General features: G+C 40.4%; 1 protein-coding gene across 10 annotated transcripts in view; it reads right to left on the bottom strand.

Annotated features, from left to right (window-relative positions):
- Positions 1–16247, bottom strand: part of Scmh1 (Scm polycomb group protein homolog 1) — a 119316-nt gene that overhangs the window by 7642 nt on the left and 95427 nt on the right. For all 10 annotated transcript variants that reach the window (XM_050161196.1, XM_050161189.1, XM_050161190.1 and 7 more), the window contains 3 exons: positions 13070–13196; positions 4565–4765; positions 2763–2954 (listed from right to left, as the gene is read on the bottom strand). In XM_050161196.1, coding sequence (XP_050017153.1) covers positions 2763–2954; positions 4565–4765; positions 13070–13196 — 520 coding nt within the window. The remainder of the gene's footprint in view (positions 1–2762; positions 2955–4564; positions 4766–13069; positions 13197–16247) is intronic.

The following is a 16247-nucleotide window of genomic DNA, read 5'->3' on the forward strand; positions in this document are numbered from 1 at the left end:
TAGATAAAGGAAGCTTAGAGTCAGGACAATGAAATGCACCCAACAATCTTTTATTTGATCCTAAATTAGAGACAATAAAACAAAAAACAGCTATAGAGGACAATATTGAGACAACTTGGGAAATTCTGATCTGGATGGAATAGTAGCCCAGGAGTGTTTTATTTACATTAAATTTATTGAACACAAAAATATTATCCTTTCTGTTTCCCTTCTATCCTTATTCTCATCCATTCTCCTTCCTTCCCTTCTTTCCCCCTCTTCTTTCTCTTTCTGATATAGGGTTTCACTGTGTAGCTCGGCTACCCTTTAATTTGTGAACCTCTTGCCTCAAATTCCTATGGGCTAGAATTACAGGTAAGTGCCTATATGTTTTGTGCTCTAAAAGTATATATGTCACTCATGTGTGGTGTGTATACATAATACACACATACATACATACACACATACAAAGATATATATATATATATACATACACAAAATATTTTACCTAGCAGTTAACTGTTGTGTACAAAATAAACAAAAGCCATACACACACACACACACACACACACACACATTAAGTATACAGATACAAATATATCTGCAGAGAGACAAAGCTAAAAGCGACTCTTGGTGAAGGACTCATTTTACTTTTGTTGTTGTTGCAATTTCACTGTAGGTTTGAAAGTTTCTAAAATAAAGCAGTGAAAATAGAAATTGTTTCAATTTAGGTAAAGAAGCTTTAAGGGATATGTACTTTTGAAGGCTATCTGTTACATTGGAAGTACATGGTCAGCTAGGCAAAGTCCATAGAGGGAGGGAAGTGTGGTGGCAAGGTAGGAAGTGGGGAAAGGGCTCCAGTAAGCAACTCCATCAATATAGGTGGGACCCATGGATGACACATCAGTAGAAGTGTGTGACTATGCAGATGGGCAGGAATGGCAAAAAACAGGTTCAAAGAAAAGCAAAAGAGAGCTGATACTGATGGAGTTTTCTGCAGAGGGTAGATGTGTAATCAGGAAAATACAGGTGCTGATGAGATATCAGAGGTAAGACAGCAGGCAGGCAGGGAAGACAAGCTACAGAGCAAAGAGGAGTCAGAAGCCCAGACAAGGCCCTGGCTTGTCCGGGCACAGTTAAAATATTGCTTCTGAGAATCCAACGGAAGACAGGATGAGGCAGTGTGCTGAGAATTTCATGAGCAACTGAGCTAGGTGGGCAGAGGCAGTGCAGTCTGTGTGGAAATAGGGTAGAGAAAGGACACCCCTGTTCTTTGTCTTTTCTTGTAGCTGGTGAGGCAGGAGCAGAGTCTGGATGGAGCTTGCTTCTTTTATCTGGTACTGAATTAGAGAGATACAAACCAGAAGAGAAGTCCCAGGAAAGGCTGTGCCATGACTGGAAGCCTATTGTGGGAATGTTCTCAGTAGCCTCTCAATACTGCTGCCAAAGTACTTTCCTTAGTTCCTGAAGGACAGCATTTTGTTTAAAAATTCTGAGTTTCTGTTTCTTTGAGCAGCTGCCCCACTGGACACAAACCTTCTCTTTCAGACTTCTAGCAAGGCCTTTCAATAGGAAGCAGAGCCCAGGGCTCCTGAATGACAGTGACTGACAACATTTAACACTTTGTCTTTGTCTGTACCAACTCCATCCTATCCAGTACAACATTTTAACTCAAGGCTGTTTTACGGGTTCTGATGCTGAACAAAGCCATCTACAGCAGGTAGTTTAAGAAGTTCCCTGTGAAGGAAAGAACCAGCCGAGGAGCATGGTACAGCCCCAGGACCACATGTTGGCTGCTTGCCACTGCATATGAGGAATTTAGGTATCTTTTTGCCCCTAAACACACCAGCAGTTCTCATGTGGTCGCAGAAGTATAAAGGGTCAGAGGAGGAAACTGGGTGTGTGGTCACTTCCCTGAGCACATTCTCCAGAAGCGATACTTTAGTCACAAGTCATGAAAAGATCAAGGAAGGGAGTGTGAGGCTCATGTAGAAGATCCCAGAGCACCTCTCAGACTCAGATTCACCCCCACAGCAAACAGAATAGCCAGTACCTCCTCTCCACCCAGGACACCATCTACAGGTCTCTTTTAAAGAGAAATTCTTTCCTCTTAACAGCAACCTACCTCTCTATGTTTGTGACCAAGCTTGTCCCCCTCCCTCGATTTTGCGTCCTGTACTCCAGATCAGAGATGCCGAGCTCCACTCACTCTTCAAGCTCTCTTGGAAGTGCTTAGTCACTGACCCAGCCACGTGGCATCCGCTTTCTCATTGTGGGTCTGGTATGGTTACCTAAAAAGTTATTTTCCAGCCTAGTTGGAAATAGCAGGAACTTGAACTGACTTGTTAGACTGGCAATGCTAGAAGAGTTAGGGCCATGTGCCAAAGAAAAGAATGGATGGCCAATCAACATGGAGCAACTTTCTCAACCTCTAGCCTAAGACTAAACCTTGTTGCTGGTAAAGGAGAGCTGTATGAGGCCTTTGATGCCAGATTCACTCTGGGAGATGTGCTGGGACTTCATGGGCTCCATACTACAGATGGAAATCATAGGGCAACTTCTAGAGATAGGGGTCCAGAGGAAAGAGAAATTCCAGAGTGACAGCAAAATCCTGAAGAGCTAAGATGACTGAAGACTAAAAGCCTTAGATGTGACCCAGATGTGGCAAGGGATCTCTGGACAGTGGGTGCTAGACTCGCAGACCTGAGGGCTGCCCCTGAGCCCTTGCAGATGCTACTGATTGCCCAGCCCCCTTGCAGCCCAGGCCCCATCCCAGCTCCTACCTGGTAGGTACCTGTCGTGGCTGTGGCTGTACTCTGTGGCAGTGAGTGGTAAGTGAGTCTGTGTAAAGGGCTGGTTGCCAAACAGATTGTCACTCCGAAGGTTGTGGCAGAGCTTCTCCAGGAAGCGAAGGACATAGGTGATGCTGTTGACTGCTGGGAGGTTGAGGGTGTGCTGTTCCCGGTCAAACATGGCTGTGGAGTTAAGTAAACAAAGCAAGTCAGTTGTGCAGTGCAGTGCTTGCCAGAGAAGCCCAGCTCACTGCTTGTTTTGGGATTGGCTGGTTACACAGAGGCAGTGCCCAGGCTGCTTGCCAGTCTGTCTTCTTCCTGCCGCCCTCCCTTGCTCAAGGGTTTTGATTTTTGCTTCTAGCTCCAAAGGGTGTACAATCAAGGGAGTGGCCAGGCCAAGTCTGTTGCACCCTCAGGGCTTTGGAATGATTTCACTCAACTGTGAAAACAACTATGAACATAATGCTATCTGCTTCATCACCTGGCTGAGCTTCCTTCAGGAAATGTGTTCGCCCAGGGTGCTATTTTCACTAGAAAACTGCCCAAGAACAAGTAAGCTGTACAGAAGGGAATACTGCCATTGGTAGTAAGGGCTTAGGTAAACAATTTCCAACTTATATGAGGACACCAGATTTGGGTAACACTTAGAAATGTTTCATGCTTTTTTTTTTTTAGTTTATGTCCTATTAAAAAATATTGGCATAATTTTTTAAAAGCAAAATAGTTCATGCAATTGTCTTTGGCGGAAGTGAGAAAACAGAGATCTGGGGAGAAGATTCACTCTAGGAAAGTTCTGAAAAGGAAGAACTCTAGGTAGGTAAGGAGCTCAGACCCTGCACAGTGCTGGGAGTGCAAGGAGAGGCCAGAGAGTAGTCTGGGCCTCAGAAGGACAGGCTTAATGTATCCATAGTTCCCATTCTCCATGCAGCCAGTTATTGCCTAGACTTGACTCCGTAACAAACAGTTCTCTGTTGACGCCCTTCCACAGACTATTTAAATTTTCTTTTCTACTAGTGTGGATCTGAGCCTGTCATCTTCTGTTTTCCTTTTCCTGGCCAGTGTGTGGCAGAAACCTCTGACATATAGTAAAAGGTCAACAGGTATTTGCTAAAAGAACAGTTTGGCTGTTTATGCTCCCTGCCAGCTGTTTTCTGAAGCCAGTTACAACAGCTTGCTAAGGAGGAGAGGCAGGAGGCTGTACAGCAGCATTAGAGTAAAGACCGGAAGGCTGCAAGTCAAGCCTCTGTAGGCTTGGTGGGTAAAAGTAAGATTTCGAACTTAAGAAAATTGAAACAGAAACCGGCACAGCAAGAAAGTATTTTCAGTTATAACAAAAAGTACTGCACTGTTAAACTCATTTTCCCCCTGGCCTGGGACTCATTTCCCTTGTATGGATCCTATAAACCCAGAAGCTAAGGAGGCAGAGGAATGAGAGGAGGTCAGAGGTCTTCTGAAACTACTTGGGGAAATTCTCTTGTGGCAACAACACAGCCCATATGTAAAGCCTTCCTCTAGAATGGCTTTAAGCCATATACTCATATATTCTGTGGGGACAGGAGAGGACTCTGTTCAAAGGCTGTGTTAGGCAGTTGGCTATTCTTGGCAGAGATGTATGGCGTACACCATCTATGGCACATAGTTCAGAAAGTCTGGAGCAGGAAGTAAGGACTCTTGAGGAAAGGGGTACTTCTGCATTCTCCAGAGTGGATAAATGAACTTGGAACTAGGATGTCTCATCAGAATGAAGGCCTGCCTCTCTGGCTAGGAGGCCAAGCCAACCTGAAAGTGTTTACCTGAGATGACCTCACCGCCGTGGCCCTGTTTGAGGAAGCTGAAGACGGTTTTCTGATGATAAGCACAGTCAATGCAAGCCTGGACAGCCTGCTGTAACACCACGGAGGCACGGGCTGGCCCGAAATGATCAGGAAGTCGTTGGATCTTCTTCTTATCCAAGTGGGGGCCTGTGCTGCCACTCTTGTTCAAGTAGATACAAACTACAGGAAACAAAGAACCCAGAAGCCTTACAGTGTGCCTGGCAGAGAGAAGTCAGAGTGCAGCTCTCTCTTCTCTCTGCTCAACTCTGGACTTGGCTCGCCTGAGTTTTCCCCACAACTACACTGCAAAATACTGTGGGTGATAAAGGGAGGTTTGGAAAACTGCCACTAGTCTAAGCTGCATGATCAAGGTCTCTGGAGACACAGCCTATTAGGAGAAAAATCCAGAACAGAAACCAAAGCACAGAACTTGTGTTTTGTTTTCTGGGCCCTGAAAAGAAAATATAAACTCTGCTTTTTCCCAGAACTTTCTAAGGTGAATCAGACAAACAAGCGAAGAGACAGCCGATAGCATTGTGGAAATTAGACAGCAGATTGGTGAGGTAGCCACTGACTTAGCAGACTCTAAGAAGCTTTGTGTCCCAAAGCAGGAAGGAGACTGACTTAAAGACAGCTGATTGGCAGAATAAAGGTGCTATGGAATGGCTATAAGGGTCAGGCTATGAAAAGAAGGATCAATATAGGTCTGCTAAGAAATAGGGACCCGGGGAATATAGAGATGTCCAGTGGATAAAGTGCTTGCTGTATAAGTTTGAGGATTGGATTTAGGATCACAAGAACCCATGTAAATGCTAGGTAGGCATGGTGGACCACCTATAACCCAAACAGTTGCAGGGCAGAGAAAGGAAATTGCTGGAGATAGCTATCCCATATTGGTGACCTTTGGTTTCAACTGAGAGACCCCGCATCAGTGAATACGGTAGAAAGAGATCAAAGAGGACTATTGGCCTCTCCATGCACGTGTGCACATGTGTGCACACACATACACACACACAAATACTACACAAATATACATGAAAAATAAACAGGATATAGTGGCAAACATTTCTAATCCGAGCATTTAGGATGTTAGGCATGATTATGAGTTCAAATTTAAGAAAAACAACAATAACAAAAAAAACCCCAAAAAGTAAATAAAAGAACCTGGGTGGTGGTTGCACATGCCTTAATCCCAACACTTGGGAGGCTGAGGCAGGTGGATCTCTGTGAAATGGAGGCCAGCCTGGTCTACAAAGTGAGTTTCAGGACAACCAGGGCTATAAAGAGAAGCTCAGTCTCAAAAAACAAACAAAAAACAAAAGTTAAAAAAAAAGTAAAAAAAGGATTTTCATGTTTGGCGGTGTTGCCCTTGTACCGAAATGGCTAAAAATGGAGGGACTCAGCGACAAGACCCTTAACACAAATGTTCATAGCAATTAATATACAACAATTTCAAAACCATCTCAAGTTCCCATCAGCAGGAGAATGAACACACAAACTATGGTATGTTTGTTTAATGGAATACCAACTGGCAGAAAGAAAACCTTGATCTATAGATAGGTACAACAATATAACTGCCTTTCAAAATTTTTGAGTGAAAGAAATCAGATACAAGGGTGCAAACACAGCATGGCTAATTTATATTAAATTCAAGATCTGCAAAATCTAATTTATGATAAAAATATTTCAATCACAGTGGAGACAGAGACCGACTACAAGGAGCCTGATGGAACTTCTGGGGTAACAGAAGTGTCCTATGTCTTGATCTCAGGGGGAGGATGGAGGAATTACACAGGTGCTGACATTTATTAAAATTCAGCAAATTGACTGGGTGGTGATGGCACATGGTTTTAATACCAGCACTTGGGCAGCAAAGGCAGGCAGATTCCTATGAGTTTGAGTCTAGTCTGGTCTACAGAGCTAGTTCTAGGACAGTCAAAAATACACAAAGAAACCCTGTCTTAAAAAACAAAACAAAACAAAAACAAAATAAAATTCCACAAATTGTATATGAGTATACAATATATTTGCAACCAAGATTTGTATATTTCACAGATGTAAGTCTTATTTGATTATTCTAATGGTGATTTTGAAATGAATTTTATGTGGGTCATATGGTGAAACACCAAAGGCCAAACTACGCAACCTTCAGAAGACTGTCGATTTTAGACATGCATCTTATTGTTCTCTGTCACACTTGACCAAAAGGCAGCAGTAGGCATGACACTGTGCCAGTTTCTGCGTCTAGGATTAAGAAATTAGCAGTTTCTATGTCTTGTTTTTGGTATATTTATTTTTCGATCCCAACTATTTATTATGTGTAAGAAAACAAGTCATTTTGCAGAGAGGTTAACGTGGAGAAACAGGCAGAACCAATATGCCATGTGGGAAAGTAGATCTCCAAACCTAGTCAGCTCCTCTTCCCACCTGGCACTGTGTGCAATACATGAGCTGTCTTCACACAGTAAGCCCTTAGTGTTTCAAACTAGAAAGTTTTGTAGTGGTTTGTCATATAGCAAAGGCTTATCAGAACAGATTCTGATACAAGATGCTTTAGAAACAAATGCCAAACACACGTCACAAGCTTTGGAACCAGATGGCAGAAAGCACCACAAGCAAAGTACCAGTGGGAACTCAGTCTTAGGGTAGTTGTTATTTTTTCTTTAGTGCTGGGGATCAAATCCAGGGCTTCATACAAGTTAAGCAAGTGCTCTACCACTGACTACATTCCTAGCCTCTTTAAGAGTTTTAATGGAAGCCTAAAGTTTCCCAGAAGGCTACCCATCCAGGGTTTAGAAGAGTGGAGACAACAGTAACTGAAGAGTGAAGGATGGGGCACAAGTACTAGGAAGGAACTGAAAGTCTGATATGACTGTTGCCCATAATAGCATAAGACAGGAAATGTACTTAATGAGCTCAATGAAAGAGCTAAGATTTTAAAAGTCATCAAAATGATACCTGCCTTCTTGCTGCTTATGAAAAAAGTAAGATTGCGATAAAATCCTTTATTAAGAGGTAAGAAAGGTGGGGTATGGCGGCATATATCTTTAGTCCCAGCATTCATAACAGAGACAGGTGAATCTGAGTATGGTGCCAGTCTGGTCTACATCATGAGTATAAGTGAGACTTTGTCTTCTCAAAAACAAACAAACAAACAAACAATCAAAAAAGGTCTAAGAATATGCTTCATAGACTTCTTTCAGACCAAAGATTTTCTAAGGAATTTGCTAAGGGAAATCCTTGCAGACTCTTTTCTTTATACAACAAGATTAATTTTTTTCTCTTAAAAAGTATTTTATTTAAAATACAATTACATAATTAGCCCCCTCCCAAAGTTCTCTCTCATGTCCCCTTCCTTCCATTCCCTCTCAAATTCATAGCCTTTTTCTTTAATTATTAAGATTCTCCAGGGTACTTTTAGTTGTATCTGCAGAGGAAGTAAACCCTGATGTTATTCAGAGAAACCCTCACTCACACTGCTAAGAAAGCCTAAGCTATCATTTTGTTAGAATGATCGCCAACATGAACTTTAGAAGGTTCAGAGACATACAAAATGGAGAACATTTGCTCCTCCAGCCCCACATCTTCTTTTTATTCTTCTCTCATATATTACAACCCAACCACAGTTTCCCCTCCCTCTTCTCCTCTCATCCCCACCCCCACCGCCCCAGATCCACTCCACCTGTTTCCCTTCAGAAAAGGGCAGGCCTCCCAGGGATACCAACCAAACATGGCATATCAAATTGCAATAAGACTAGGTGTCTAACTACAGTCCCAGAGGATCTGACACACTCTTCTAGTCTGTATAGGTACCATACACACATGTAATACACAGACACATACTTGCAGGTAAATATCCATATACATAACCTACCTCCACTGAGAGGTGAGCTCTGATTAGGGATTCCTTATTACTGAATTTAGGTTTTGTGGCAGACTGATCAATAGAATATGGTTGAAATGATGCCATCTATGCTAAGTTTGGGGCTTGGGCATTAGTCTCTTTCTAACCATATTCTATTGATAGTGTGTATTGTGGCTAGGACAAGTTGGAGTTCTCTGGGAAGAGGTATCTCAATTGAGAAAATGCCTCAATACGACTGGCCTACAGGCAAGTCTGTAGGGCATTTTCTTGATTGATGATTGGTGTGGCAGGGCCCAGCCCATTGTGAGCAGTGCTAACCCTGGGAAGGGTAGGTACTGGATGGTATAAGAAAGCAGGCTCAGTAAGCCCTGAGGAGCAGGCCACTTAATCAGCATTCCTATATGGCTTCTGCTTCAGTTCCTACCTCCAGGTTGTTGATCTAACTTCCTTTGAGGGTGGACAGTGATGTGAAAGTGTAAATCAAACAAACCCTTTCCTCACCACACAAACCCTTTCCTCACCACGTTTCTTTTCACCAGGCTGTTTTTTGTTTTGTTTGTTTGTTTTTGAGACAAGGTTTCTAAAGTACAGCCCAGGCTGTCCTGGAATGTACTTGGTAGACCAGGCTGACCTTGAACTCAGAGATCTGCTCACCTCTGCAACAAGGTGTGTGCTCACTACTACTGGGCTTAGTCAGGACATTTTATCACAGTAATAGGAAACTTTAAGTTAGGATGATCACAGTATCAGTCAACTCTCTAGATAGAAAGAGTACAAGGCCGACATGGACAATACTCAAAAGATTGTCTCAAAACAAAGCACCAATAAACAAACTAAATAAAAACCCATAAACAAAACTAAAATAATAAATGTTAAAAGAAGTCAGGTGAAAAAAAATCATCTTACCCATAGGATAATAGAAATTATGCAAGCAGAAAAAAATAGAAGGAAATATATAAATTATTTTGAGAGAAGCCTCTACCAACCTAGACTTCTGAACCCCATGAAATTCTCCTTTAAATGTGAAGGAGAAATAAAGATAAAGAAAAATCAAAACAGTATCTCTCAAGAAATTTTTTTTTAATATTTACTTATTTATTATGTATACAATGTTCTGTCTGTGTGTATGCCTGCAGGCCAGAAGAGGGCACCAGTCCTCATTTCAGATGGTTGTGAGCCACCATGTGGTTGCTGGGAATTGAACTCAGGACCTTTGGAAGAGCAGGCAATGCTCTTAACCACTGAGCCATCTCTCCAGCCCCCTCTCAAAAAATTTTAAGTCCTTTAGTAAGAGATGAAACAGATCAGAAACCTAGATTATAAAATAAGGAAGGGCTAAGGAGTGTAACTCAGTGATCTAATACTTGCTTACTACAAGACCCTAGGTTTGATGACCAAAACTATTGAATAAATAAATAAATAAATAAACGAAGAAAAGAGAGGAAAATAGGAGAAAGACTAAATAAAGACAATGTAAAAATTTTTTCTTAATTTACTAAAATTTATTCTCAATAACAATTATCAATAATATATTTGATTACCTATGCTATTATGTGAATATATATATACTTAAATAAGTGAAATGATTAGTATTAATGTCTTAGTAACTGTTCTATTACTGTGAAGAGAAACTATGACCAACACAACTCTTTTTTTGTAAGTATTTTGTTTTGCGACAGAGTCTCTCTACAGAGCCCTACCTGTCCTGGAATTCACTACTAGAGCCGGCTGGCCTTGAACTCACAGAAATACGCCTACTTCTGCACCCTGAGTGTTGAGATTAAAGGTGTGTGTCACCATACCTGGCCACAAAGGTAACTCTGATAAAGTATTTAATTGTGGGCTTCCTTACAATTTCAGAGATTTAATCTATTTTTATCATGGTGGCTCAAATAGTGCTGGAGCCGTACCTGAGAGCTACATCATGATTCACAGGGGATGGGAGGGAAGTGCACACCCGCGTGCGCACACACACAAGCACACAAAACACACACACACACACACACACAGCCTGAGTTCAGACAACCTGAGTTTAATACCTAGGACCCACAAAGTGGAAAGAGAAAACAGACTTCCTTTCTGCAGAACTGTCCTCTGATCTTCACACATGCACTGTGGCATATGTCAACACCAAGTATATAGATGAAAAATAAAACAGAACAACCAAAAACCCAAAACCCGGAAAACCAGATAGAACTACAAGGAATCAATCATTGTAGATGGAGACTTCAGCAACCTTCTATCAGAAATGAATAGATACAGCAGGAAAATAAAAATAAAATGAGCAAGAATATAACTGAAATCAACAGTACCATAAATCAACTGGCTATAATTGATATCAAGTAACTATTTTATCCAATAACAGTAGCTCAAGCTCACAAAGACCAGTGAGAAAGGCAGACCACATCCTGGGCTACAGAACACTTGAACAAATTTAAAACAGAAACTAAACAGTGTACTCTTTCATGTCACAGTAGAATTAAGATAGGAAATACCCAAATATGTGGTCGTTAAAACAACATATCCCTAAAAAACACATAAGACAAGTAAATAGTATGAGAAATTAAAAATATTTTATCTTAATCAATATGCAAAAAACATCTTACTGAAACCTGTGAGAAGCAAAGTACACAATGAAAAGATTTAGAAAAGAAAAATCCAAAGTCAATAATACAAATTTACACCCAAAGAAACTAAAAAAAAAAAAAAAAAAAAAAAAGGAATTAAACCCAGACTAAGCAGAAGAGAAAATTAGAGGAGAAACTAATGAAATTTAAAGAAAAAATAATTAGAAAAAAAACCCCAAAAAACCAAAAGTTGGTTTTGTGAAAAGATAAAGGGTATAACACCAGTAACTTCTATCAGAAGCGGTAAAGAAGAACACTGCTACATGTCATATATTAGTAAGAGAATAATGATATTATGAATCCCCCTGTTCCCTGGCTTTGGTGTGGATCCAGGGAAAACCTAGTTCTCCATAGCCATTTTCATTCTCTCCATATCTAGTCTATCCCCATTCCTTTGAGACTCCCTGCTGATGTAGAGAACCACTCTCTACAAGGGACACATAGTTGTCACACTTGGTTGGAATCCAAAACTGCTCTTTACCAGGGACCCCATAGATGCTATACTTGACTAGAACCCAGAATGGGGAAACAGCAATGAAAGAACAAAACACACTTGTAGTTGTTTGAAAGAAAATAGCCCCAAAAGGGAGTGGTAATATTAGGAGTTGTGGTTTTGTTGGAGTGGATGTGGCCTTGTTGGAGGAAGTGTGTCACTGTGGGGGTGGGCTTTGAGGTCTTATACCCAGTGTTTGGTTCACTTCCTGTTGCCTGCACAAGATATAGAACTCTTACCAGTCTCTCCAGCACCATGTCTGCCCCAATGCCGCCATATCACAACCTGATGAGAATGGACTGAACCTCTGAACTGTAAGCCACCCAATTAAATGTTTTCCTTATAAGAGTTGTCATGACTATAGTGTCTCTTCACAGCAACAGAAACCCTAACTAAGACAGCACCCACCCATCAAAGGTAAGGCTAGATATTTATACCCAGAAGCATCTCAAATGTCATAACACTAGCTGCCTATATCCCAGTGGAAACACAAACATGTACAACCAAGACAATACTTCTCCAGCAGAAGCCATCAGACCTATTGTAGTAGGCTCTGAGGACCTTGAAGTGGACATTACTAAATGCCTTAATGAAGACCATGAAAACAGAAAGAGTTCAATGAAATAATGAAAACAACTTAAGATCTGAAAATACAATTTAGGAAATAAATAGAACTGCTAAAAAAAAAGTCAAGTTGAAATAAAATTCAAAATGAAAAATTTAGGAAGTTAAACAAAAAAACCTCAGCAATGAAGGTTGAAGATGAAGACATAGAAGAGAGAATTTCAGGTCTTGAAGACAAAGGGAAAGAAATGGATATGTATATGCACTGAAGGTTACAGGTATTTTGCAGCTACCTTGGTAGGTATTTTATAAAATGGGGACACATATGACTTTTGCACATGCCAACCAGTGTATAACACACACACACACACACACACACACACACACACACACACACACACACACACACGTTGAATACCTATTCTCATCAGCTACCAGATTTTACTTTGAATCAATCATTCATTGTCTGGTACCCAAAGTAAAACTCATTTTCACTGTATCAAGGTTTGCCTCCACTAATGATTTTTTTTTAAACTCAGAAGCTTTTCATCTATATTGAAATGGTGGCAGCCTCATGCTACAAGGCTTCTGAAAGGTAAAAGGGACCATTAATAAGGAAATGACCCAACTAAGCAATTACTCTAAACGGGGCCAGCAAGCTTTGAATGTTTTCCTATTCTTTGCAACCGGCCCCAGTTTCACAGCTTTGAGTTCATAGAACAATTAATTACCCCAGTTTTTTTTTTCTTGTGTGTGTGTGTGTGTTTTCTTACTGCTCTGACAAAATGAAAGTTTTATATTTCAAAAGCTATAAAAGAATTTTTCTAAACCTAGGTTTACACATGGACAGGGTTAGTTATTGGTAGAAGACAAGAGGAGATGTAGACACTATGCCTCAGGGACCAACTGCAGCTAGTTCCATCCTCTGCTCTTACCTGTGGGGGCCTGCATGGCTGAACTGGGGATGGTGGCAGCATCTTCAGGAACAGTGCTGGTATCCGGTTCAGGGGTGCTGGTTGTTGGTGAGGTGGGTGGTGGGCTCAGCAAAGTCCGAGGTTTCCTCTGTTAAAATGGATGGGAAAAGTTTGCTACCTGTGCATGGTACTTTCTCTATTCCTAGCACTCAGTACACCCATGAAACAAACATATTTATTAATGGAACCACATTTTATTTGCTACTCAGTAACTGGCCCCAAAGTTGTACATATTGAAAGTACTTAATACATTTTCTGTTTAATGCACTTTGTTAAGACAGGGTTTCTCTGTAGTAATGCACTTTTATGCTAGATTCAGTATCATAAGAACTCTAAATCTTTTGTAAATTGGACAGATAAAAGCAGAAAGCATGCTATGGCTTAATGTTATTTTGTTTCTTTCTCTAAATGGAATTGGACCTTCTGACTCTACCAGATGCTTTCCTCTGCCCGCCCCCCCTTCAACTCATTACCTGCTATTCCTTCCCAGTCCCCAGTTAGACTTCTCTAAAACTCTACGGTTTTATCTGGCTCACATCTTACAATCTTAAGCTTTCTTTTCAACAGGAAATGTTCTCTTTTCATGTTATAAATTTATGTCCATCTAGGAAGCTCTCTTACTTTTCCTCTTAGCTCCATACTTTGTACTGTCCATGTGCTATCATTACCTGCTTGCACACTGATGCTCCCTATTGACCTAGGGCTCCGTGAAGGTCTGAGTGCCATTCCTCACATGGCACCTGACATATAAGTATTAATAAATGTTTATCATAAAGCATACAGTATAGAGTACCAAAAAAGGTGTAATAAGAAGATCTGAGAGAAACCTATTATTGTTATTACTTTTTGCTGGACCTCCAATGTTTGGAATGTTTCAAAAAATAGTTTCTGAAAGCCTTTAGGTATACAAGGAAAACAACTATTACTAAGATCCAAAATCATCTTTCACGAGGTATTTGCGTAAGGTACTCTGCCCTCTAAGGACACATAATTTAATCTAGAGAGATCTGCTGATGGTAGTGGTCATACATCAAATGGCTTCCCATGAGGAAGTCATCATGCAAAACCCTTATTAGAAATGGACATATGCTTACAATATCAGGTATTCCTGAAAGTAGAATTCCATGTAAGTAGGAAGTCATGATAGAAGGTAAATAAATACAAGTTCAACTTCAATGAGTTGGTACTAGGATTTCAGGGTCTCTCAAAGAGCGGCCTGGTGAGCTGAGTACCGGAATGTTGTAGAAGAAAGCAGAAAAATGGAAGGTATCATTAGCATTTTAGATAGGTGTAATTACATGTATTACACAGATTCATGCATTAACTTTGATGAGGGATTCCCCTCTGTATGCGATGAATATGTTTTATTACCATTAGTTAATAAAGAAGCTGCATCAGCCTATGGCAGAGCAGAATATATACAGACTGGAAGAATACAGAGAGAGAGAGAGAGAGAGAGAGAGAGAGAGAGAGAGAGAGAGAGAGAGAGAGAGAGAGAGAAAGAGTAGGAGGAGTCAGGGAGACACCATGTAGCTTCTTAAGGAGACAGACACCAGAACTTTACTTGTAGGCCACAACCTCGTGGTGATACACTGATTAATAGAAATGGGTTAATTTAAGATAGTTCATAAGAAGTCTGAGCTAATAGGCCAAACAGTGTTGTAATAATATAGTTTCTCTGTGATTATTCAGGTCTAGCTGGCCTGGAATGAACAAGCAGTCTCCACCTACGAACTTAGTTCCACTTAACAGGGGGTAAGGAGGCTCAACACCTTACTGAAAGAAGTTATTCCAAAGTCACACAGTGACCATAAATGGGGATGAGACAAAACCTAAATGTGTCTGGTTTCTAAGGCTTTCTGTTTCCAAAGAAGAGATGTCACCACATGGAAGGCATATACTTTTATATGATTATGCAAAAGAGTAAAAGGGGTCAGATGTTAGGACACAAATCATGATACCATGAGAATATTTACTTTCAAAAGAATGGCTACTATGTTTTTGACTTCCTGAAGGGTGCAGAGCAGAGAAATCATAATAACTGAATTCTCAGTTTTCAAAGGATATTGAAGGCCCCTATAATGTAATCATCTTCAAAACAGGAAAACAAAAACAAACAAACAAAACCACTTTGCTCCTCAATCTTTCTCACCTTTCCATTTGTCTTAGTGGCACAGGAGCTACTGTGTACCATATAGTATACCCTTCTGTGCAAACAGCTTTACTATGTTCACTATGTAATGTGTTGCTGGCCAGGTTCAAGGCCTCTGGCTTTCAGTACACCATGAACACTGGACCCTCACCAATACTCTTTTCAGAGTGTTGCTTCCTTGAGTCAGTTTTCTTGTTTTTTGGGTCTTTTTAAATTTACTTTTTAGTTAATACTCTTATTTATATTTATTTATCTCTATTATATTTTTGTTATTTCTTTTAAGGTTTCCCTTGAGGGGCCATTACAAGAGTGAAGGGCAGAGGGACTGGGAAATGAGTGGGATTGGAGTGCATAATGTGATATTCTTAAAGAATCAATAATAATTATGATAAAAAACTGAAGATTATAGTAATTTTAATATTTAGCATTCTGATTCTATGGTTTTAATGTTTTTTTCCTACTTATTCTATTTTATTTTGAAGAGAAATTCTAGAATATATTTAAATGGCTTGTACTTTGTTAACTACCAAAATGTATGCTAAAACAAATTTAAAAGGATTTGGTGACAGGTAACATATAAAAGATTTTTCTGAAAAAAAAAATCATCTTCAATATTTCTGCCTTCTTTTTCTTGAAACAGATCCCTGGCAGTGCACCTAGTCCCTGAGAAAACACTTGTAACTACGGGAGCTTACTACTATTTGAGATAGCTCCTTATATACTGAAACAAAGACCTTCTGTTTTAATTTCAATTTGCTCTCTCATTTTGCTTTTCGAGTCTCTCTGATACACACATTCCCTCTTTTGACTACCCTCGAGATATGCCCACGTAATCAAAACAAGCCTCTCTGGCCTTGCATTCTTAGGACCTTTATTCAGCCTCTCCTCTACAGCAGAAAAAGAGAAGAGGGAGTGAAGTAATGCTGTGTGATACAGTAACAGCAGCAGCAGTAGTTGTCGTCGTAGTAGTAATAACACTGCAGGACC

The sequence above is a fragment of the Alexandromys fortis genome, unplaced genomic scaffold (genome assembly GCF_014885135.2).
Source record: "Alexandromys fortis isolate MF-2015 unplaced genomic scaffold, M_Fortis_MF-2015_v1.1 scaffold_122, whole genome shotgun sequence".
Lineage (NCBI taxonomy): Eukaryota > Metazoa > Chordata > Mammalia > Rodentia > Cricetidae > Alexandromys > Alexandromys fortis.